Source organism: Pseudorca crassidens, chromosome 19 (genome assembly GCF_039906515.1).
Source record: "Pseudorca crassidens isolate mPseCra1 chromosome 19, mPseCra1.hap1, whole genome shotgun sequence".
Taxonomy (NCBI): Eukaryota; Metazoa; Chordata; class Mammalia; order Artiodactyla; family Delphinidae; genus Pseudorca; species Pseudorca crassidens.
The window spans coordinates 48,705,507-48,731,256 of record NC_090314.1 but is presented as its reverse complement, the minus strand read 5'-3'; the positions used below and the strand labels follow the sequence as shown (position 1 = coordinate 48,731,256).

Here is a 25,750-nt window from a genome sequence, read left to right as displayed (position 1 = left end):
GTAGAGAAATATGTGGCAATCACTTGCTCATCCTCATTGATTTTTTCTTGAGAGTCAATCCAGAATGTCAGAAAATTTTCCTAGCATCAACTTAATAGCAAGTTATAATAACAGATTGCTTAACCCATGTTCTGCAGATCACTAACTACTCAGATTTTTAATATCTCCTCTTTATATAATATTTGAATCCATATGGATTTCATTTAGTTTCTTCACTAGTTCAACAAATATAATAGCATTTAGCCAGTCTCTTATTCATTCATCTGTTCATCTCAGGAAATGATAATTGCATCTTTCCAGGCCTATGCTCCATCCTCTGTTGAAGCCAAAATGCTTGGAATATGCTTCAATCCTCTTCTTTTGTGTTCTACATCTAATCCAATTCATCCATTTCATAAGTACATTTTTAGTGCCTATTATGTTCTCGGCCCTGGGATATCTATCAGGAAGTACTGTTGATTCCATCTTCAAAATATATATGTAACTCAACCACTCTCACCACCTCCACCTCTACTTCCTGCTCTGGGTTACTGCAAAGACCTCCTAACTGGTCTCCCTGCTTCTGCTCTTGCTGTATTCACCCCTGCCAAGTCTCTTCTACACAGGAACCAGGACAGTCCTTTAAAAACTTAGGTCAGATCATGTCCTATCTCTGTTCAAATCCTCATTTTCCTGTGTTACTCAGGAAAAAAACCCAATCTTTACAATAGCCTTCAGGGTTTATATGATCAGCTACTCCCCACACCTGCACCACCCCCTTCCCCCAAAAGGAACATCTCATTGCACAATCCTGGAATTGTACAGTGCATAGCTTATGTAGCTCGATGTGGTGGTCCCGTCCCCTACCTCTATGACCTTATGTCTTCCTACATTGCCCTCGCTCACTCTGTTCAGCCACAGTGGCCTCTGTACTCTTTCTCAAATATTATGAGCATGCTCTTGTATAAGGGCTTTTGCACTTGCTCTTCCCTCTGCGTGGAGTGCTCTTGCTCCAGATTTCTGCTCCCTGGTCTCCTTAGCTTTTTGCTTAAATGCCCTTTATCAGTGAGTCTTTTCTTGATTAACTTCCTCCACCTACAGTATCCCCTATACCCATTTTCTTTGCTTTATTTTCTCTGTAATCTCTGTCATACTATTATTTGTTTATTGTGTATATCTCTTCACTAGAAAGTAAGCTCTATGAGAGTAGTGAGCTTTGTCCCAAGCATGTACAGTAATACTTGGCACACAGTAGACTATGATTGTTAAGTGAATGGATACACGCATCCCTTCATTGCTTCAGCAGACACCTACTAACCGCAGGTACAGAGAATAAAAAGACTTACAAGATGGCATGTCTGTGTAGGGGATTAAGAGGTACAAACTACTATGTATAAAATAAATAAGGATACATTATACAGCACACGGAATATAGCCAATACTTTATAATAACTATAAATGGAGTATAATCTATAAAAAATTTGAATCACTGTGCTGTGCACTTGAAACTAATATAATATTGTAAATCAACTATACCTTGGGGCTTCCCTGGTGGCGCAGTGGTTGAGAGTCCGCCTGCCGATGCAGGGGACACGGGTTGGTGCCCTGGTCCGGGAAGATCCCACATGCCGCGGAGCGGCTGGGCCCGTGAGCCATGGCCGCTGGGCCTGCGCGTCTGGAGCCTGTGCTCTGCAACGGGAGAGGCCACAACAGTGAGAGGCCCGCATACCGCAAAAAAAAAAAAAAAAAAAAAAAAAGTGGGAGATGATCAGGTCAAGAGAAATGGATTTGGAAGGGTGAAAAGAACCTCTTCAACTGAAGAGAGGAGAAGGACATAGTATATCTTCCTGAATAAGAAGAAATGATTAACTGGAGAAAACAGAAAATGGAGATGTTTGCAATGAATAGGTTCAAATTTATCAAAATCATGATTTGAGAACATAATGGTTGTGTTTTATTTCCTACTTTCTGTTGGGTTTAGCAGAGAAAGTCAAGTATGTATTCCCTTCTTCATCCCTTAGTATAGTTCCTGGACATATTCAGTGATCAATAAATATTTGTTGTTTGAATAAATCAATATACAATCTTTTCTTTCAAGGCCAGAGCTGTACAGAAGCTTTCTAGAAACATCATTATAGTAAGAATTGATAATCCCCAAATGCTCCTAGATCATCTTTTTTGTATCAGAACAACAAAGAGGGTAATAGAAGTAAAAAGACGAGTCTAATCTAAAGTAGTTATATAACAGAAGAGCCAGCAGATAAGTCATGTAACTAGACTCAATAAGCAATAATAAAAATCTCAATAAGCAAACAAATCAATCAATCAATCCCTAACTCCTTCTGCTTTCCCTGTGTGTCTCTCCCTAATACTCATTTTTATTTGTTAATTTTAATTACTCTAATATTTTTCCTTCTTATTTTGGGGATGGAATCATGCCCTCAGGCACATAATATATTGGTTGTACTTGTGACTTAAGAAATGAAAGGCCAGGCACAATCTTAATATATCATTTCTTCATATTTTAGGTCTTAGATAGGCAAAGTGTGGACCTTGGACCAGCAGCATTGCCACCATCTGGAAGCTTGTTAGAAATGCAGAATTTCTTAGGCTCTACTCCAGACCTGAATCATAATCTGCATTTTAACAAGATGCCCAGGTGATTTATACACACATTCAAGTTTGAGAAGCATTGTTCTAGGTGACACAAGAAAGATAAGGATCATTTCTGAGAGGCTTATATACAAGATAACAAAGGTAACTTCTAGGAAGACAACAGAATTTAACAAAAAACTCACCATTGAATGTCAAATGAGGCATTAGTTTCATTTCTTCTTCTGTGAGCTCAACCCCCTCATTTGCTAGGAAGTTGTCTAAGTCCTGGATATCAATCACCTCTCCGTAGAAAAGGTGAGAAATAAATTGCAGAAATATTATATAACTGTCTACAAAGGATGAAAACACTATTTGTGCTTATATATAACATTACCCATGTATACCCAGAATTAACAGGAGGATCAGAAAAAAATTCTCTGTTTCAAATTCTGGTTCAGAAAATCAGAAAGTGGCTACAAAAAAAATAATTCACTGGTGGGTTATTGCAACCCATAGCAAATTAAGCTACATATAGGTATTTGGCTTTATTTTTTTCTCTTCCTCCTACCCCACTGGAAAATTCAGTTTTTTCTATAGACCAGTTTTTGAAATTTTATTTTTATTTATTTTTTAAAAATGTTTGCCTAGTTTGCTTCTCTGAGCACTATGCATTCCAAGAATTTCATTCATCTCAACACAGTCAGAAGTAATTTTTCCTCATTCATTGTAAAATATAACAACATTTAAGATTATTATAAAGTGGGAAAAATATAATTCCACCACCCTATCACAAAAACCATTTTTAGGTTTTCATATACCAGCTTTCCATTATGAAAGCTGTACTTTCATAATGCAGAAATCTAATATACATACAATTTTGTATTCTGCTTTTCCAGCCTAATATAATTACTTCATAAACTTGCTTCCAAGTTGCTACATAATTTTTACAGTTAACATTTCAACAGATGATATCCCATAAGCCTGACTTACCATGATTTACGTGGTATTCCCATACTGTTAGATATTTAGACTGTTTCAAATTTCCCTGAAGGTCTTTAGGAAGAGATTTTTTTCTTTTATTCAATTAAATTATTTCCAGAGGATAAATTTCTAGGATTGGGGTTAATGGGGAAAATGAATAGTTCTGTGGCTCCTGAGATCTGTAACTATGTTGAAGAATTCTTTTGGGGAAAACGTCAGAGAATATTATGGGTATTGATATATAAGTACAGATTAATTACTGTTTACCCAATTTCAGTAGCATCCACAAAACTGGAACATATATGAAAGAATTTAAACATTTATAAGGGGATATATTTTTCTCCACCAATTGCAGAATATTAAGACGCTATTTATAACATCTTTTCATCATAGCTCGCAACTCACCCTTGATATAACAGAGAGCATCCATCAAATCATTCAGACCAACTGTATTATCACCTGTAGGGAAAGGGGAATAAACCTCAGAATCAGATAAGCAAATATTACTGAGACTCACAAAATTTAGGACGCATAAAGTTCTGAAATTATGAAGACCGTAAGAATTCACTAATTTTTTTCTAATTTTTCTTAGAATTTTATGATCTTATCCTTAGAGATAACAGTATTATCTTAGAAACAAAGCTTTCTATCTGTAATGAATCATTCCTGTATCTTCCTTTTTTCTTTCCTTTTATAGACTACTAGAATAAGATTAAATTAAGAAGTGATTGGTTACAGGTAAGTGTAGGGAGACAGGAAAAATAAACCTGACCCTGAGTATTTTTATTTAGTAATTAATCAACAAATACTTAGGAGTACCTTCTATGTGCCTGGCACTTTGCTAGGCTTTGGGGATACAAAAGTAAACATGCTGGCAGTGTTCTTGCTATTAAGGAGTGTACAGTCTGGTAGAGGGAAACAGACAACGAGCATGTAAACAAATGAGCAAAAAGGTACTGTTGTTCTGAGGTATTGTTAAGATGCTATCAAAGATGAAATAGGGCAATATAATAAAGAGTAATAGTGGGTGGGATTTTTTAGACAGGGAGCTGAGGGAAGGCCTCTCTGAAGTGGCTCTATTTGGGTTGAGGTCTGAATGATGACAAGAGCCATGTAAAGAACGGAGAGAAGAACATTCCAAGTAGAAAAATAGTATGTGTGATAGGCCTAAAATGGGAATGAATTTGACGTGACTGAGAGATGGAGAAAAGGCCAGTGTGAAAGGGGCCAAATTATGCAGGGTCTTGTAGGCCATGATGATAAAGTTTGGATATTATTCTGGTTGCAATGGAATGTCACTGGAGGTCTTGAAGAAGGGAGTAACTTGACTTGATTTCAGCTTTCAAAAGATCACTCTGGCTGGTGTATGCAGGATGGGGAAATTGGAGGAATGAGGACTAGATAGTAGACTGTTTCAGTGGCCCAGGAAAGAGATGATGGTGGCTAGGGCTATGGGTACAGCAGTGGAGATGGTGATAATGGATGGATTCGGGACCTGTTTTTCAAGTAAAGCCTAGATTTGAATGTGGGATATGAGGGAAAGAAGAAATGAAACCTAGTCTCTTCTCCCCACCCTCCCCCTCAAAATTTGAAGAGAGAAGGTGTGAAATTGTCTCTGAGAGTGAGAAAGTGAATTTATTTGGAAAAGGTAGTAGGCACTTTGGCCACATTAAGGGCTGACTTGATATTCGTGGCCATTATGTGGAAGTGAGTTCTATTAGTGTAGTTTTGTGATTTTCTTCAGCAATGTTAAAGCTGTTCAGGGGCAAGCTTAGAGTAAGGTGATGGCTGGGTTTTTGCCAAGCAAGTCTGGTAGGAGTTTTGAGAGTTTGTAAGGTTATATGATGTTGAAGTATTGAATCTAATTTAAGGAAGGAAGTGAGGACATACGGGGAGGAGTTGTTGAATAATGAAACAATGGTTGAGTTAAAGACATTGAAGGTCTCCTTGTGGCTGGAGAGTTGGAGTTCTATATTCTGTTCTGCTACAGCCTATGTTTAATAGCACCGATTCATCACATTCAATCGGTGAGTGAAATAATGTCACAATAATGTGGAAGTTGTATTGGTTCATAAATAATTTTTCCTAAGTAAGAGAATTAGAATTATAAACCTCAGCAAGAAAAGAAAAAATCCTGGGTTGGCTATAGCAGGGGCCCTCTCAGCTCTATTTTAATAAAATTAAACAATAAATGCGTACAATGCATGAGGGGGAATCAGGTTCACTCGCTCAGAATTCTACTTCCATCTACATTATTTCAGCTGCATGTCAGCATTTCAACTCCTTTTTGGGTTGTGTGTATGTGTGCATTTTTAAATGGCTTCCAGCCATTCTGAGCTGGTTATTTGGGCTTTTCCAACTTCCTCACAGTATCAATTTCTGCTTTTGTTAGTGCTCTGGTTACAAAGTGGCATAGATTTTGAGTGGGCTTCCCCAGTTTTCCCCATAAGCTCAGTTACTTTGGTGGGCAATTTTACAGAATGGGAGATTTCCAGGCATTCCTACATTGTGTTATGGAAGAAAAGTCTGCATAGTAAATGAACTGGAAGGATAAAGGGCAGAGAGTGGTTATATGAAATAAAGATTTTGGGGGTGATCAAGTATTAGGCGAGGACAAGGTTTAGGTCATCACCATGTGAGTGGTAGTTAAGGGAGGGGAGGAAAAGATGACTGAAGTTAAAGAGGTCAAGGAGCAGGAGGTCAGGATGTTGGATGGGTGACCTATACCAGGAGTTCTTAATCTAGGGTCCATGGACCCTGTATCTATAGATTTATAAATACAGGGAGTCCTTGAGCTCAAATGGAAAAAAATACATCTTTATTTTCACTAATCACTAACTTAACTTTAGCATTTTCTTCAATTATTCATGTAGTCCACAAACCATAGTAGTACTAGGAGAATCTGTGACGTTGTTACTAATATAAATCACTAACATTTTCATTTCATTTCAATGTATTGAGAAGTTGCTTATGCTCATCACTACTTTAAAATGACAATAATTATTAGACCTGATACTAGAACTTGTTAAATGTATTAATAAGTACTAATAATTTATATCTTTAATGTTTTGATAAATTATATTTTAATATAATTAGCTTCTCAGTAATCTTATGTATTTTATTTTATGCATTTAAAAATATTCAATATTATATTCAGACGTGGTCCAATTCATCAGACTGTCTAAGGGGTCTATGGCACAGTAAAGTCAAAAGCCTCTGATCTGTATGGAAGGTATTGAACTTGCCAAGAATAAGGACAGGAGAAGTGGAGGAGGAACCCAGTGAGCCCAGTGCTATTTCTTGTAAAATATTCTAAGTTGTATTTTACCTCATTTATTTATATAAAGGTCATAATTAGTAATAAGTATTTATTCTACTAGGACTTATATTTTTATAACAGGCAAAATTGATTCCTAGATCATAGAATTTCCTTTTCTTTTTCCTTTGTTCTTCAACATTTTCTCCATCTTCCCCATCATCTTCACCACTACCACTGTCATCATGACTAACATTTACTGAGTATTCTAAACACTGCATTAAGACCTTTATGTGTATTATCTATATTAACTTCAGGGCAAGAAGTGACCATAGAGAATCATTTAATTCAACTCCCTATTTTTTATGTGAAGACACTTAGATTCAGTAGGGTTAAATTGTTGGCAAGTTAGTGATGGAATAGGGACCAGGCCTCAGCATAAAGAAATACTATATACTACAGATGAAGCATGTAGGCTAGATTCACCAGGGAATAGGGAAGATTTTTTTTTCCCCCAAAATACTGCCAAATGATTTTTCCAAGAGCAATGGCAACTCTCACCCAAAATGTACCAGTAAGTTCCTTTCCCCTTACTCTCACCAGAACTAAGTGTAGTCAGTCCTGTTAATTTTTGCCTGTCTGAAAATATTTCTGTATCTTGTTTTATTTTGTATTTTCATGATTATTGGTGAGGTTAAATATCTTTTCATATGTTATTGGGCATTTACATTTCCTTTTTCATGAATGATCTATCTGTATATTTGCCTATTTTTCTACTGTCAGTATGTTTTAATCAATGTATGAGGGCTTTTTCTACCTTAGGGATCTTGCAACCATTCTCTCCTAGTGCATCATCTGACTTTTGACTTTCTTAAATGTTCCCTTATTAACATGTTCCCTTATGAAATGTTCCCTTATGAATGAAATTTTTTTAAAAAATTCATTTTTATTTTAGCTCCTTAAGTGTATGGTATTCCCAGGCATGGCTGAGTCCTGAAAGCGACATTCCCAACATATCTTTTTTTAAAAAATTACTTTAAAATAATTAATTAATTAATTTGGCTGCATTAAGGGGGAAAGCTGGGGGGGGTGTGATGAATTGGGCGATTGGGGTTGACATGTATACACGATGTGTATAAAATTGATGACTAATAAGAACCTGCTGTATAAAAAAAAAATTTTTCCAATGTAAAAAAAAAGAGTTAACCTTATGAAAAAAAATTGGCTGCATCAGGAGCCAGTTGGCATGGGGGCTCTTCATTGCCACATGCGGGATCTTCGTTGTGGCATGCAGGATCTTTAGTTGTGGCATGCAAACTCTTAGTTGCGGCATGTGAACTCTTAGTTGCAGCATGTGGGATCTAGTTCCCTCACCAGGGATCAAACCCAGGCCTGCTGCATTGGGAGCACAGAGTCTTAACTGCTGGACCACCAGGGAAGTCCACCAACATATCTTTTTTTTTTTTTTCAACATATCTTTTTAAAAGTGTTTTTGGAGATAATATTTCTTCATGAGTCAGGATTAAGTCTTTCTATTTACATTTACTTCATTATGCTACTAAAAAGGCTGCTTTCAGCAGTTCCAATAGAAGGGCTTAATGTTTCTCTGAAGAGCATAATGATGTCTGTGACACTCACCATCAGCTGACAGTTGGGTCATTAGTTCCTCAAATTCCTCATCCTTGAGTCTAATTCCCATGTTTTCCACAAAGGAGTCCAGTTTTCTGATTTTGACCCTTGGTCCTTAAGAAAGAAGGGCATGGAATAAGAACAAGAGTACTGGAAAAAAAAAAAAAAAAGAAGAACAAGAGTACTGATGCTTAAGAGTGAAAGATGCTAATCATGATCATGCATCAAAAACCCCAACTGGAGGGTTAAAGCACAAGGGCACAGAGAAACTATAACATATATATATGTCCCTAGATCTAATTTGTCTATTGAAAGTAGGAAAAAATGGAGAAATATAACCATTGAGACAAAGGTAAACAGTAAACAGTATTTATCTTTATGGGGGGGATTAGATCAGTGGGAAGTAGGGGACTTTCACTTTTTAAAAAAATTGAGATATAATTGACATATAACATTAATTTCAGGTGTACAATGTAATTATTCATTATTTGTATATATTGCAAAATGATCACCACACATAGTTAACCTCCATTGCCACACAGTTACACTTTTTTTTTCTTGTGGTGAGAACTTTTAAGATCTACCTTCTTACCAGCTTTTAAATATAAAATAAGGTATTATTCACCATATTCACCATGCTGTACATCACATCCTCATGACTTGACTTTTACTTCTTTATATCAGTTTTTGTAAGTGGTAGAATCAGATAAGTTTCTTATAGTATTTTGTGTTTTAAAATATTTTTTTCTAATTAAAATTAAAAATATAATTGTCTACATAGAATTAGTATAGAAAGTGAAAATAGGATATCTTCCTTAATGTCTATCCAGGAGACTCTGTTTCAGTTTTCCATGAGAGGTCATTAGAGAGGAATAGGTAACTCTAATGATTCATGATTAAAATAACCACCAATTTATACAGTTCTAGCCAGAAAACAGTGTTAGAAACTTCCTATGGTCATATACTTTAACTTATATTCTAATTGATTTTTTAAAATTAATTAATTTTTGGCTGCGTTGGGTCTTCGTTGCTGCATGCAGGCTACTCTTTGTTGCAGTGTGCAGGCTTCTCATGCAGTGGCTTCTGCTGTTGCGGAGCATGGGCTCCAGGCCCACGGGGTTCAGCAGCTGTGGCACGTGGGCTTCAGTAGTTGTGCCTCCTGGGCTCTAGAGCACAGGCTCAGTAGTTGTGGCGCACGGCTTAGTTGGGATCTTCCCGGACCAGGGATTGAACTTGTGTCCTCTGCATCAGCAGGTGATTCTTAATCACTGCGCCACCAGGGAAGTCCCTAACTTATATTCTAAAGGCCAATGTACCCAAAGAAGGATGATAGGTTAGGAGTCATAACAATGGATCAATAAATTGGCAGGAAGCAAACTTGGAATATTTAAAAGAAAATGCTAAGGATTTTATCTTTTACTTGCTCTTTCACCATGCTTTTCACTCACCTTTGAGGGCTTTCACACCTTTTAGCAATCTATTCTTATATATTTTTCCATCAGCTGTAATGTAAGATACAATAAAGAATAAAGGTTAAATGATGGCAAGGTTAACAAAGACAGCACAAAGACAACATAACATCCATAATTTCAGTGGGAAAAAAACCCTTCAGATTTGTTAGAAGTTATTCTATTTTACCCTCAAGTAAGAATGAAACCAAAGCTGAAGAAAGCTTTCACTGATATAGATCCACCTATTGGTTGAATTTAAAATAGTTTTATTTTCTTGTTTCTTCCTTTTTCCTTACTTCTGTTACTCCCTTGGTTTCCCTTTTTGCCTTGGCCATGATTTAGGTTAGGCAGTGCTCCCACAGGATAATTTAGCCTTTATGGTGGGAGATCAGTGAAAGATGTCAGTTTTCAGTACAAAAATGTAAGCAACAAGAACAGAGTTTCTTCTTGTGTGAGAACTGTGTTTTCCAAATAGGATTTATTGGATATACACATATATAATTTCATCAGTTTTCACACACAAGCCCATGACTCCAAGCTTCAAAGAATGTGCTAAATCCTCACCGTGAATTGGCCGTTTTCAGCAGCTCCTCATGCCCCTCAGCAGTGAGCACGAGCCCCACTGTCCTCAGCGCATTGTCCAGATTACTGACATTAACTTTCTCTCCTTTGGAAAAATGGGAATTGTTAACATGTAATAATTTTAGGAATGGAATAATTATTTCAAATTATGAAAAAGATTACCTATGTGGCATCATCTTTAATTAGAAGAGCAAACTGACAATGAAACTTGTTAAACTATGTAGACTAAAAGGACATGTGGGTGGGTAGATTGAGTCAGAAATAGAATTCATACTTTTAATTCAAGCAAAAGAAGAGCTTATATAATTCCAGATACAAGTCAAATGCCATTAACTTTCCTGAACTATTGGGTCTTCTGACACAGTAATAGTATTTCCTAGCTACCCCACAAAAACTTCACCTTGCGATTGGACAGTGTTGACCTATATTTTGGTTGTTTAAACAATGGTGAAGTGGAAAACATCATTGGTAAAAACTCCACAGAATATAGGTCCATTCAGGAAAAATCCCAAATCAAACAGTAAGATTATAAAACAAACATTTAACCATTATATTTGGAGGGAGTCAACTTAGCATGTTAGTAATAGCCCAAACAGAAAACTACCATTTAAAAACATCTTTAAAAAAAAGCATTAAGGCCTTAGTTAATAATGAATTCCCTTTCACCACAGCTTCTTACTCACCTGTGAAAGCTTTTGCATCATCCATCGCCACATCCAAATCAACCATTTTATTCTCTGTAAGAAAAGACAATTCAGGCACAGAAAAAATTATTAGACTTAGAGAAAAATGATATGAAACATTTAAGTTGTAAAGAGAAAAATGATATGAAACATTTAAGTTGTAATATAAAGTGTTGGAATTCAGCTATTTTTCATGATTTTCTTTAGTAACTCTTTTAACTCAAAATAAGCAAGAAACAGGAAAGAAGATCAAAATGTTATTTAAAGGGGGCTTCCCTGGTGGCGCAGTGATTGAGAATCTGCCTGCTAATGCAGGGGACATGGGTTCGAGCCCTGGTCTGGGAGGATCCCACATGCCGCGGAGCAACTAAGCCCGTGAGCCACAACTACTGAGCCTGCGCGTCTGGAGCCTGTGCTTAGCAACAAGAGAGGCCGCGATAGTGAGAGGCCCGCACACTGTGATGAAGAGTGGCCCCCACTTGCCACAACTAGAGAAAGCCCTCGCACAGAAATGAAGACCCAACACAGCCCCAAATAAATAAATAAATAAATAAATTAAAAAAATGTTATTTAAAGTGAGCATCCACTTAATTAATATCACTTTTTGTATAGTATCAAATGACCCTTAAAGTAAAGATGAAGCAAGTTTAAAAGCAGTGCCTTCTAATAGGCCTCTCCCTTTCTTCACACCCAATAATGGGAACATATTTCAATAGACAAGATAGAATTTGAAAGTCATTTATTTACATAAGCATCTGACCCTCAAACCTTAACAGTATGCTATCTTCCCACTCTCTAAATTTTGTTTATGTTCCCCACTGCCACTCCCCAGGACTGTAAACTATTTGAGAGCAGGGATCATGCCTTATTTTTCTTTATACTACCAGGTATAACTTTTCCACTCTATAGTTCAGTGTTTTGCATATAGTTTGTGCTAGCTAAATGAATGAATTTCAGTGGTACAGAAATAGTCACACTGTTGGATTAGAAAAAATTATTCTGTCTTTGTTCTTGAATCAAGGATTCTAAAAATACTTTATTGGTAACAATATCTTTTCCTGTAGGAAGCATTTTGAGGACCCCTAGCTAATATGTGGGGACCATGATTCCCAGCATTATTAAACCCAGGGAGAGTGAAGTTTTAAACTACAAGCTAGGCCAAAACTGTTTTCTACATTAAGGCCAGATACAGGTAAGAGTAGCATAAAAGATGGTTCACTTTGATTGGCATATACTGGCTCTGCTGAAAGATATGCTGTCTGGCTTTCTGACGGAAGCTTATTTTTCATCAGGTTTTTATTCAAAGCCACTGGATCTGCATTTGAATCCAATAAGGAAATCTTAGGCTGGGGCTCATCCCTTAGTAATTTCTTCCTAATGAATTATCCTAACTTTGCCTCTTTGACATTTTTATCAAGCTTAATTGGTCTTATTGGGTCATTAATGAAACCTTATCTTATTAAATAAAGGTATACATGGGAGGGAGAGAAGAAGGGAAGGAAGATGTATGAAGCAAATATGGCAAAATGATAATACTTTTTAACTCTAGCCAGTGTTTGTTATATTGTCCTCTATTTTATATATATTTGAAATATTTCATAAGTTTTTCAAAGAGATTAAAAAAGAAGTGTACTTTCAGAAGCCCTCACATAGAAACCTAAGATCCCCCCTAGGTACAGTGGTATCTGAAATACCTACCATCAGCTGGCAGATGGGTCAGTAAGTCTTCATAGTCCTCTTTCTCAAGCTGAATTTCCATGTTCTCCATTAGCGTGTCTAGGTTATTGACACTGACTTTTTTCCCTTAGGAAAGAAGAGGACATACATAAGAAATACAAGCAGGTCCAAGAAGTGGAAGATGCTATCTTTGAGTATGCATTCACCCTAAACGAAGAGGGAAACAGTGGCCATTTAAGTGAACCCAGAGAGTTAGTGTTGCAGTCAAGAAGAGAAAATGCTCTCTCAACACTGTACTGTAGCTTTTAACTGAAGTAATCATGGATGAAAAAGAATTAGACAAGTATGATGAATTGTGATAAAGATAATCAACCTAAATGAAATCAAAATTTTAAACTTGCTACATATTACTAACAATGACTTCTTCAAATGTAGTTATACCCAAAGAAGAACAGTAGGTTACAAGGCATAAATTCAGTATCAGTAAACCAGTAGAATATTGAAGTAGCAAGATTCTAATCAGAAATTTTAAAAAGCAAATGCAAAGCACCTACAATAAATTTTAGGTGCTGTTCTCATGATTCTTACCTTTGAGAGGCTTCACGCTATCCAGCAATCTTTTCTTATATACCTTTCCATCTCCTGGAAGATATGGTAAAATTCAAGTCAAAAGAAAAAGGATAAGAAACTCTATCATTTTATGAGACATTTTATACAATTCACCTAGAAATTTATTGTATTTCACCTTCAAATTATAACAAAAGGTTATATGTTCTCAATGTGGTCAGTCTAGCCTCTATTTGGAACACCTGGCAGTAGCTGATGCCGGCTACACACTCACACTCACACATCTTTCTTCTCATTCTTCTCTCCTTTAACTGCACTTTGACTCCTTTGCCTTTTTCTTTTTTCCTTGCCTATGCTCTAGACCCATGAGGCATTCCCATAAGTATATGTTTATATATAATGGTAGATCCTATAAAGTGGTGATATTAAAGATAGATATCAACCCAAACAGTAACACAAAATAATACTGAAATGAGAAAAAAATTGTTTTCTAAACAAAATCTTTTCATAAACGGAGGTGAAATTCAACAGAGACAGAGAACAAGGGACACCTACCAGCCTAACCCAACCCCACAGGTGCTATCTGTCCCCAGAGTCCGCCATTCTGTGGTAGGAGTGTCTGCAGAGTTGACATAACCCTCAGCACCTGGCATGTGCCTGCAGTCGTCTCCATTACAGTCCATCTGCTTCTTTCTGTGTCTCTATCCTGCTCTCTCAAAGCCAATATCCTAAGAATGCTGCATTTCTCACAACTGGCCCCTTGAGAGCAATCTGGGGACAATGCTAGACATAGTGAGTGGCCACAGCCTCAGGTGTATGTGGGGAGGATTCAAATAGGCATTGAGCATTTGCTGCCCAGGGTGCTAATTCTGCCACCAGGGGTGCTAGCCCCCTTAGTGATGTGTAGGCTCTCTCTTGCCTGGGGAACAATTAGGGACAGGAACTATTGGGGCAGGAGACAGAATATCTACGTGTCGGGGTCTCTGAGATTGGGCAGGAGGTACAGGTGAAGCACAGGTTGGCCTCTAGGGTCTTTGTGGGCGAGCCTACACAGGTGCCCAGGAGGTAAAACTTTTGAGGAACTGACTGGTGGGGCCACTGACCAATCAGAATGGATATTGACAATATAAGCACATGGTCCTAGAGGTCCTCTGCTCTTAGGTGTTTACAATTTAGTTGCTGGACTGTGGGGAGATGGGAGGGCTACTGGAGGAGGGACTGAGGATGTGGGGTGCATTCAGGGGGCTACAGAAGAATTTAGCTGTGTAGCTGCTAAAATAAAAAAAAAGTTTATCCATTGGCTGAATAGAAAAGAGAGAAGTTTCTCACTTCTAAATGAAAACACAAGTAACAATAACAAAGTTTCTTATGTCTGAACTGCATTTTTCTTAGGGGGTTTCTTAGGGCACTGGACAGTTCTCACCCAGAAGCCCACAGTACCACATTTCCCTGAGCACCATGATGGTATGTTAACTACTCACTAGAGATTGGCAGAGTTTTTGACAGCATCAACTGTTCTTTTCCGGTGAGCTCGATTCCCATGTTTCCCAGCACATTTTTAAAGTCACTGGCTTCAACCTTTTCTCCTTTGAATGATGGGAATTGTTTCAGGTGATAATATTAAGAGATCTAATTATTCTAAATTATCCAGTACAACATTATTTTTTAACTGCAGGATGAAGTTTAAATATATGAGCTGACTTCACTTACATAGAGTTATTGTGAAATTCAGTACTTGAAAAGGTTTTTTAATTCAAATAAGAAGGTAACATTTTTATCCTGTGTATGGGTCAATATGGCATGGAGTAACAGGGGGGCAGTATAACTACCCAATGACTTATGATGGTAAGTAGAATCTACGTAATTCTACAGGCAAGTAATATCTCTGTAACTACTTCGTAACCTGAATTATAGAACTGACTGTTCATAGAGATCATATTTCCTGATGCAAAAACTTCATGTTGAGATTGATTGTGGTCACCTATATTTTGATTCTTTAAACACTAGAGAAATGAGAGCACATTACTGGTCAAAATATTAGACAAGTTAATACTCCTTTTGGAGAGTGCCCAAACTTTCCCTAAATCTCTAATCATCTAAACTGCTGTCAATAAGACAAAATTACCAATAAATAGGTAAAAGAGCAGAGTGAACTTACTAATGATGACTGGAGGGAGTAAACTACTGCTTTAAGAAGGTAATCCTCTATAAAGCATCAAAATCTCAATTTTATAACATCTTATACAAATTCTCACTCACCTGTAAAAGTGCTGCATCCATCAACACATCCAAGTCAACCTTTTCATCTTCTGTAAGAAAACTCAGAATTTAGACTCAGGTGAAGATAATAAGATTTGAAAAATTAAATACACGAAGGGAAAAGAGAGTCTCTTCAGTCAATAAGTGGTTTGGGAAAACTGGACCACTTTCTTAAACCATATACCAAAATAAATGCAAAATGGATTAAAGACTTAAGTATAAGGCCTGAAACCATGAAACACAGGCAGTAAGCTCTTCGACATTGGTCTTAGAAATTTTTTTTTTTGGATCTGTGTCCTTAGGCAAGGGAAACAAAAGCGAAAATATTAAAATGGAACTACATAAAACTGAAATGGTTTTGTACAGCAAAAGAAGCCATCAACAAAATGAAAAGGCAACCTACTGAATGGGAGAAGATATTTGCAAATGATATATCAGTAAGGGGTTGATATCCAAAATATATAAAGAGGGACTTCCCTGGTGGTCCAGTGGTTAAGACTCCACGCTCCCAATGCAGGGGGCACGGGTTCGATCCCTGGGCGGGGAACTAAGGTCCTGCAAACCACCCGGTGCAGCCAAAAATAAATAAATAAATAAATAAAAATAATCAATAAATAAAAAGTATGGGCTATTTGTTGAAAAAAAGCAGTTACATTAAAAAAACAAAACCCCCCCAAAATATATAAAGAACTCATACAACTCGATATAAAAAAAAAAACCTGATTAAAAAATGGGCAGAGGACCTGAATAGACATTTTTCCAAAGAAGACATACACACAGCCAGCAGGCACATGAAAAGATGTTCAACATCTCTAATTATCAGGGAAATGCAAATCAAAACCACACTGAGATACCACCTCACACTTGTCAGAAAAACTATTATCAAAGACTAGAAATAACAAGTGTCCGCCAGGATGCAGGGAAAGGGGAACACTCGTGCCTATTGGTGGGAATGTAAATTGGTGCAGCTACTATGAAAAACAGTATGGAAGGTCCTCAAAAAGTTAAAAATAGGGCTTCCCTGGTGGTGCAGTGGTTGAGAGTCTGCCTGTCGATGCAGGGTACACGGGTTCGTGCCCCGGTCCGGGAAGATCCCACATGCCGCGGAGTGGCTGGGCGCGTGAGCCATGGCCGCTGAGCCTGCGCGTCCGGAGCCTGTGCTCTGCAACGGGAGAGGCCACAACAGTGAGAGGCCCGCGTATAGCAAAAAAAAAAAAAAGTTATGAAAGGGTTTAAAAAATCAGAAATAATGTCATTTTTGGAAAAACTGCTTACCTCTTACTAAGGCAAAGGCCCCAAGGGCCTAGAACAGTGCCTGACACATCATAGGCATTCAATTAAAGTTTTTCTTTCTTTTTTTTAACATCTTTAAGAATGAAAGAATGAAAGGTACTGGGGAGAGGGATGGGGGAGGGGCACTGTAGGGGTGGGGGGAAAAGGGTTTTTGTGAGATTATATGAAATCATGTGTGTGAAACTTCTGAAAATTGTAAAGCAGCACAGAATTTAAAGAAACTTTAATTAAGTAAACAAAAGAAAGAAAAAAGAATGAAGGTACTACTAATTTGGAAAAACCCAGATTCATTGACTTGTGTAAATTTTCCATCTTTACTACTTCCTCAAGGGGGCAAGTGTCCCTCAAAATTTCCTGATAAAATTTTCTCAGTTCTACTAGCATGAGAACAGTCTTACATATGCCAAATTTAATTAATCCAGTTGGTAACTTCACTATACATCTTCTTAAGTTCACTAATTCTGTAGTCCATGGCAGTATAGCACAGTGGTTAAGAGATAGTTTCTGGAGCCAGATTGCCTGTCCACCACTTACTAGCTTTCTGACTTTAGGTAAGCTACTTGTTTTCTCTGTGCCTTAATTTCCTGATATGTAAATTTAGGGTTAAAATGGCACTTACCTTATAGAGTTGTTTGGAAGATTAAATAAGATTATATATGTAAAGTGCTTAGAACAGTGCCTTGCACATGTCAGGACTATATAAGTGTTGGTCATTGCTATCTAATGCTGGATTAGCAGTAGGGACACTGGATCATATGATTTTGTGAGTTCTTAATGCTCTGAAATCTGCAAAATCTCTAGTCTAATAAATCCTCCACATTCTTTAAAAAGAAAACCCAAAACCCAAAGATTACAGTCTTAAGTATTCTCGTTAGACCTTGGCATTTCCTATGGAGAGTGACACTTGCCATCTATATTGGGTAGCATTCTTGGTGATCCTTCTCAAGTGATAGCTATTTGGTTTCAGCTATGCTGAAGGCCTCACTCTTTCTTTTTCTTCTTTTCATATACATCCTATCTTTAGTCTTTCCAGCCCTGATACTGGCCTCATGTGCAAAGTTTTGCTAAGAGGTATATTGATATTCAAAACTCTCACCATCAACTGGTAGGTGGTCCTTCAATTCCTGGATTTCTTTCTCCTTGAGGTCAATTCCCATGTTTTTAATGAAAGTGTCCACCTTATCTAAAGATACCTTTGTCCCTTAGGAAAGAAAGGGGCAGATATGAGAAATATTTGTAATGATGTAAAGAGTGGGTCATTGTAGCTCATGCCTAGGCATCAATACTGTATAGAGAATAAAGAGCAAAGAACAAACTGTTCAAGTAAATATGGTTTGGTGTCTAAGTCAGGAATTCCTAACCCTGATCTCTGGGACTTGGAAAACTTTTAAGAGACGAAAGTGAGGGGTTAGAGGTATGTGGTAAGTCATGGCAAAGACTAAAATCAACCTTTATAAGTATGTCTGCATAGTAGGATTTGAAACTTGCTAAATTAATGGAGAACTATCCATCCAATCCATGGATTTACACTATCATAATCCTATACATTTAATAACATATGTTTCTAGGTGCTATCTCTGGAAATTGACTGAAAGGGGCCTAGTAATCTGAATGCTAAATTCCGCCCCCCCCTCCCAGTGACTCTGATGTACAACTTTATTTGGGAACCACTGCTTTTGGGCTTACTGTAGTTAAACAATTTTTGGTGACTGTAGAGTACCTAAAGCTTATAAAGAATAAATACTGAATAATTGGGACAGCGGGATTAATCATCTGAAATATGTGAAATAGAAAGTTTTTGAAAACAAGAACAAAGCTCCATGATCTCAGTTTTAACTGCCTTTTCATCATACTTCTCACTCACCTTTAAAAGACTGCAATTCTTTCATCAATCTGTTCATATACACCTTTCTTTTGGCTGCAAGAAAGGGAAAAATTCAAGTCTCAGACAGCAGTGCAGATATTTTAAAATAGAATAAAACATGCATAATTTTAGAAACATAAATACTTAAATGTTTTATTCTAGACATTTATATTATTTCACTTAAAAGAATAAAACTCAGGAACAGAAACAGCTCTCAATTTGGTGAAATCATTTTGGTGGGGAAGGGGTGCATGAAAGATTCCTTAAATAGGGAGTATTAGTCACCTAAGTCCGTATACTCAAGTTTCCTTGAAGGCCACTGTGACTGTTTACCCCACTGTGATATTTTTAATGCTCACCATCAACTGGAAGATTGTTCAGTAATTCCATGCCTTTATCTTCTGTGAGCTCTATCCCCATATTTTGCAGAAAAATTTCCAGGTCACTAGTATCAACCTTCTCACCTTTAAAAAGTAAAACATGGTAATGGTTGAAAATTTGAAGAACGATGATTCTTTATTATTAAAAAAATGTCTGCATGGCATTTGTTGATTAAGCAATGAAGTAAACCTGGCAAGAATGCAAGCTATTGCTAAGATGTAATCTTGAGCTTTTTGGCGAAAACAATGATGATCAAAGTTAGGCTGTGAGTCAGTAGATGGAAACATTCATCAGAGTGAGAGAATACATCAATAAGGAAAACACTGCTATTAAAATATAATTCTGTGCACACATTAAAATCTTGGTTTTTTTAGAGTCTGCTTAATCACATATCATAGAACTACGCCGGGCTTTTCTCCAGGGCCTTCTTTCTTAACCCAGCCTGGCTCTCTGTCACATCTCAAAAATTTCGTGGCCTTGTCGTCCTCTGTTCTTAGCAGCTACCACCACCCAGTATATTTTTGGGCAGTTAGAAAGTTAGATGCAGTCTTCCAAGCTCGCCTCTTTTTTTGTGTCCCAGGAAAACGAGCACATAGAGATTTTTTATTTTTAGTGTTTTAATGTAAAGTGGTAGAGTGAAATAGGGATCACCAAACTATCACAAGCATGGGTAAGGCATAAAGCTAACAAATTTGTTTGGTAACTAATTTGTTTTTTGGTTCCTGGTTATGAGGGTGGAAAGCCCCACTTACCCTTGCCCCCTGCAACTGTTTCCCCATCTGCTTGTAGGATGGCTATGTGTAAACTTTCCTTTACATGGCTCTTCTCTTTAGTTTGAAGATACAGTTTAGCAACAAAACAACAAAATGGTAATTGTGTGAGGTGAAGGATGTGTCAACTAACCTTATTGTGGTAAAAATACATGTATCAAATCATCACAGTGTATACCTTAACCTTAAACAATGTTATATATCAACTACAGCTCAATAAACCTAGGAAAAAAAAAAGAGATGCAGTTTAGGCAGACAATTTGGACATCCTAATCATTTCCAGTTCCTGCAAAAGAAAACTCTGCAGTGCTACTATTGGTAGGAGAGTATCTGGGGAGTTAGTGAGCTTCTGCACAAGGGCCTGGGAGGAAATGTCCACAAGGGTTGTTTTCCCCAAGCTGCTTCAGAACACTTTTGTGAAGCCTTGGACCACAGGAGTCCTAATATTCCCCTGTAACCAGACAAAGGAATGGCTCTTCAGACACACAGAGCATCTTACCAGTCTGCTAACTTGATCAGGCTTTTGACAGACATCGGTCTTCTGCCTCAAGGTTATTATTCTAACCATATCTTTTATTTGTATTATTTCCACTCTCTAAAATGTAAGCACCTCAAAAATTTCTACGCTCTCTCTATATTTGAGTGTTTTACTACTCAAAATTTTCTTTCCATTGATAGCTTTCTTTTCCACCCTTCCTATAGTGCCCTCTTGGACTCTTTGAATTTCTCTGTATCATCAGTCTCCTTGAAGACTCTTACCTTCTTTCTTAACTGAACTTCGCCTCCTCCTAATAGACTTTTCTATTATTTTTTTAAAATTTAAAATTTTTATTTATTTATTTATTTTTAGAGAAAGCTACTCATTATTCTATATTCCATTGCCTTAGGCTTGGCATTCTCCTAGATTCCAATTGCTGCTTTCCAACAATACTCAAACCTTTCCTCTTTTGAGATTTATGGCTTTCTTTTTATTGTCACTTATTGACTTGGTCATTTCAGGAGTTTGTCCTATTACTCACAGTCTTCCTCTGCACTGAAACTCCTGGCAGCATTACAGGGAATTCCCGTCTTTTTTTTTTTTTTTTTTTTTTTTGCGGTACACGGGCCTCTCACTGTTGTGGCCTCTCCCGTTGCGGAGCACAGGCTCCGGACGCGCAGGCTCAGTGGACATGGCTCACGGGCCTAGCCGCTCCGCGGCATGTGGGATCTTCCTGGACAGGGGCATGAGCCCGTGTCCCCTGCATCGGCAGGCGGACTCTCAACCACTGTGCCACTAGAGAAGCCCTATTTTAATAACTTTTTATTTTATTTTTCTTTCTTTCTTTTTTTCTTCCTTTTCTTCTGAGCTGTGTGGCTGAGAGGGTCATGGTGCTCCGGCCGGCTGTCAGGCCTGAGCCTCTGAGGTGAGAGAGCCGAATTCAGGACATTGGACCACGAGAGACCAACTGGCCCCACGTAATATCAATCGGTGAGAGCTCTCCCAGAGATCTCTGTCTCAACACTAAGACCCAGCTCTACTCAACAACCAGCACGCTCCAGTGCAGGACACTCCATGCCAAACAACTAGCAAGACAGGAACACAAACCCACCCAATAGCAGAGAGGCTGCCTAAAATCATAATAAGGTAAAGGACACGCCAAAACACATCACCAGACGTGGTCCTGCTCACCAAAAAGACAAGATCCAGACTCATCCAGCAGAACACAGGCACCAGTCCCCTCCACCAGGAAGCCTACACAACCTACTGAACCAACATTACCCACTGGGGGCAAAACAATGGGAACTACGACCCTGCAGCCTGAAAAAAGCAGACCCCAAACACAGTAAGTTAAGCAAAGTGAGAAGACAGAGAAATACACAGCAGATGAAGAAGCAAGGTAAAAACCCAGACCAAACAAATGAAGAGGAAATAGGCAGTCTACTTGAAAAAGAATTCAGAGAAATGGTAGTAAAGATGATCCAAAATCTTGGAAATAGAATGGAGAAAACACAAGAAAAGTTTAATAAGGACCTAGAAGAACTAAAGAGCAAAAAAACATTGATGAACAACACAATAAATGATATTAAAAATTCTCTAGAAGGAATCAATAGCAGAATAACTGAGGCAGAAGAACGGATAAGTGACCTGGAAGATAAAATAGTGGAAATAACTACCACAGAGCAGAATAAAGAAAAAAGAATGAAAAGAATTGAAGACAGCCTCAGAGACCTCTGGGACAACATTAAATGCACCAACATTCAAATTATAGGGGTCCCAAAAGAAGAAGAGAAAAAGAAAGGGACTGAGAAAATATTTGAAGAGATTATAGTTGAAAATTTCCCTAATATGGGAAAGGAAATAGTGAATCAAGTCCAGGAAGCACAGAGAGTCCCATACAGGATAAATCCAAGGAGAAACAAGCCAAGACATATTAATCAAACTATCAAAAATTAAACACAAAGAAAAAATATTAAAAGCAGCAAGGGAAAAGCAACAAATAACATACAAGGGAATCCCCATAAGGTTAACAGCTGCTCTTTCAGCAGAAACTTTGCAAGCCAGGAGGGAGTAGCAGGACATATTTAAAGTCATGAAAGGGAATAACCTACAACCAAGATTACTCTACCCAGCAAGGATCTCATTCAGATTCGATGGAGAAATTAAAATCTTTACAGTCAAGCAAAAGCTAAGAGAATTCAGCACCACCACACCAGCTTTACAACAAATGCTAAAGGAACTTCTCTGTGCAGCAACACAAGAGAAGGAAAAGACCTACAATAACAAACCCAAAACAATTAAGAAAACGGTAACAGGAACATACATATCGATAATTACCTTAAATGTAAATGGATTAAATGTTCCAACCAAAAGACATAGACTGGCTGAATGGATACAAAAACAAGACCCATATATATGCTGTCTACAAGAGACCGACTTCAGACCTAGGGACACATACAGACTGAAAGTGAGGGGATGGAAAAAGATATTCCATGCAAATGGAAATCAAAAGAAACCTGGAGTAGCAATTCTCATATCAGATAAAATAGACTTTAAAATAAAGACTGATGAGACAAAGAAGGACACTACATAATGATCAAAGGATCAATCCAAGAAGAAGATATAACAATTGTAAATATTTATGCACGCAACATACGAGCACCTCAACACATAAGGCAAATGCTAACAGCCATAAAAGGGGAAATCAACAATAACACAATAGCAGTAGGGGACTTTAACACCCCACTTTCACCAGTGGACAAAACAACAAAAATGAAAATAAATAAGGAAACACAAGCTTTAAATGACACATTAAACAAGATGGACTTAATTGATATTTATAGGACATTCCATCTAAAAACAACAGAATACACTTTCTTCTCAAGTACTCCTGGAACATTCTCCAGGATAGATTTGTGATTTGGGTCACAAATCAAGCCTTGGTAAATTTAAGAAAATTGAAATCGTATCAAGTGTCTTTTCCGACCACAACACTATGGGTCTAGATATTAATTACAGCAAAAAAACTGCAAAAAATACAAACACATGGAGGCTAAACAATACACTACTAAACCAAGAGATCACTGAAGAAATCAAAGAGGAAATCAAAAAATACCTAGAAACAAATGACAATTAAAACAGGATGGCCCGAAACCTATGGGATGCAGCAAAAGCAGTTCTAAGAGGGAAGTTTACAGGAATACAATCTTACCTCAAGAAACAAGAAAAATCTCAAATAAACAACTTAACCTTACACCTAAAGCAATTAGAGAAAAAGAACAAAAAAAACCCAAAGTTAGTAGAAGGAAAGAAATCATAAAGGTTGGATCAGAAATAAATGAAAAAGAAATGCAGGAAATGATAGCAAAGATCAATAAAACTAAAAGCTGCTTCTTTGAGAAGATAAAATTGATAAACCATTAGCCAGACTCATCACGAAAAAAAGGGAGAAGACTCAAATCAACAGAATTAGAAATGAAAAAGGAGAAGTAACAACTGACACTGCAGAAATACGAAGGATCATGAGAGATTACTACAAGCAACTACATGCCAATAAAATGGACAACCTGGAAGAAATGGACAAATTCTTAGAAAAGCACAACCTTCCGAGACCGAACCAGGAATAAATAGAAAATAGAAACAGACCAATCACAAGCACTGAAATTGAAACTGTGATTAAAAATCTTCTAACAAACAAAAGCCCAGGACCAGATGGCTTCACAGCCGAATTCTATCAAACATTTAGAGAAGAGCTAACACTCATCCTTCTCAAACTCTTCCAAAATATAACAGAGGGAGGAATATTCCCAAACTCATTCTATGAGGCCACCATCACTCCGATACCAAAACCAGACAAAGATGTCACAAAAAAGAAAAATACAGGCTAATATCACTGATGAACATAGATGCAAAAATCCTCAACAAAATACTAGCAAACAGAATCCAACAGCACATTAAAAGGATCATACGCCATGATCAAGTGGGGTTTATCCCAGGAATGCAAGAATTCTTCAATATATGCAAATCAATCAATGTGATACACCATATTAACAAACTGAAGGAGAAAAACCATATGATCATCTCAATAGATGCAGAAAAAGCTTTCGACAAAATTCAACACCTATTTATGATAAAAACTCTCCAGAAAGTAGGCATAGAGGGAACTTACATCAACATAATACAGGCCATATATGACAAACCCACAGCCAACATCATTCTCAATGGTGAAAAACTGAAACCATTTCCTCTAAGATCAGGAACAAGACAAGGCTGCCCACTCTACCACTATTATTCAACATAGTTTTGGAAGTGTTAGCCACAGCAATCAGAGAAGAAAAAGAAATAAAAGGAATTCAAATCGTAAGAGAAGAAGTAAAACTGACTCAAAATAACTCAAAATTGAGTTATTTGTAGTGAGGTGAATGGACCTAGAATCTGTCATACAGAGCGAAGTAAGTCACAAAGAGAAAAGTAAATACCATATGCTAACACATATATATGGAATCTTAAAAAAAAAATGGTTCTGAAGAACGTAGGGGCAGGATAGGAATAAAGAGGCAGATGTAGAGAATGGACTTAAGGACACCAGGAGGGGGAAGGGTAAGCTGGGACAAAGTGAGAGAGTGGCATGGTCATATATACACTATCAAATGTAAACAGATAGCTAGTGGGAAGCAGCTGCATAGCACAGGGAGATCAGCACGGTGCTTTGTGTCTACCTAGAGGGGTGCGATAGGGAGGGTGGGAGGGAGATGCAAGAGGGAAGGGATATGGGGATATAAGTATACGTATTGCTGATTCACTTTGTTACACAGCAGAAACTAACACAACAATGTAAAGCAATTATACTCCAATAAAGATGTTAAAAAAAAGTTAATGAATATGAAATATGAAGATGTAAAAACAAAGAATAGCTATCTGTTGGGTCAGGAAACTGGTAATAATTTAGACTACAAACCAGCCACATAGCAGAGTCACTGAGCTCCCAGTTCCCTGAAGATATTGATAAAGGCCTAACACATATTCCTCAGTTGTTTTTACAGGAAGCAGACACCCCTCAGATGAAAACTGCTATGCAAGCACATAGAACCCAAACCAATTAAAGCCAGAGGATTGGTGTTGCCTGAAACTTTACCTTGATACCGACCAATCCGAGATTGTGCACAAGCCATTCACACGCCCTGCAGCCCCCTCCCCGACACTGATTGTAAAACCTTTGTCTCCTAACCAACAACTTGGAGATGGTCCTAGGACATTGGTCCACCATCTTCCCAGGTTGCTGGCCTCCCAAATAAAACAACTTTTC

The 25,750-nt window shown here is 37.5% G+C and overlaps 2 protein-coding genes across 6 annotated transcripts in view; both read right to left on the bottom strand.

The window, feature by feature from the left end:
- The window catches only part of EFCAB3 (EF-hand calcium binding domain 3), a 44,523-nt gene extending 33,983 nt beyond the window's left edge, over nt 1-10,540 (bottom strand). Inside the window, exons 1-7 of one of the 3 annotated variants that reach the window (XM_067714581.1) lie at nt 10,456-10,540; nt 9,889-9,942; nt 8,450-8,554; nt 3,957-4,014; nt 3,358; nt 2,778-2,874; nt 1,516-1,668 (exon numbers count right to left, since the gene is read on the bottom strand). In XM_067714581.1, the coding sequence (XP_067570682.1) occupies nt 1,516-1,668; nt 2,778-2,874; nt 3,358; nt 3,957-4,014; nt 8,450-8,510 (370 nt within the window). In that variant the 5' untranslated portion in view covers nt 8,511-8,554; nt 9,889-9,942; nt 10,456-10,540. Of the gene's footprint in view, nt 1-1,515; nt 1,669-2,777; nt 2,875-3,357; nt 3,359-3,956; nt 4,015-8,449; nt 8,591-9,888; nt 9,943-10,455 lie in introns of those variants that run through there. The other 2 variants (XM_067714579.1, XM_067714580.1) reach the window with 2 other exon arrangements.
- A 639-nt stretch (nt 10,541-11,179) lies between these two features.
- The window catches only part of EFCAB13 (EF-hand calcium binding domain 13), a 38,584-nt gene continuing 24,013 nt past the window's right edge, over nt 11,180-25,750 (bottom strand). For 2 of the 3 annotated variants that reach the window (XM_067714582.1, XM_067714583.1), the window contains 6 exons: nt 19,176-19,280; nt 18,817-18,870; nt 18,049-18,153; nt 15,660-16,821; nt 13,422-13,475; nt 12,915-12,959 (listed from right to left, as the gene is read on the bottom strand). In XM_067714582.1, the coding sequence (XP_067570683.1) occupies nt 16,664-16,821; nt 18,049-18,153; nt 18,817-18,870; nt 19,176-19,280 (422 nt within the window). In that variant the 3' untranslated portion in view covers nt 12,915-12,959; nt 13,422-13,475; nt 15,660-16,663. Of the gene's footprint in view, nt 11,211-12,854; nt 12,960-13,421; nt 13,476-15,659; nt 16,822-18,048; nt 18,154-18,816; nt 18,871-19,175; nt 19,281-25,750 lie in introns of those variants that run through there. The other variant, XM_067714584.1, reaches the window with a different exon arrangement.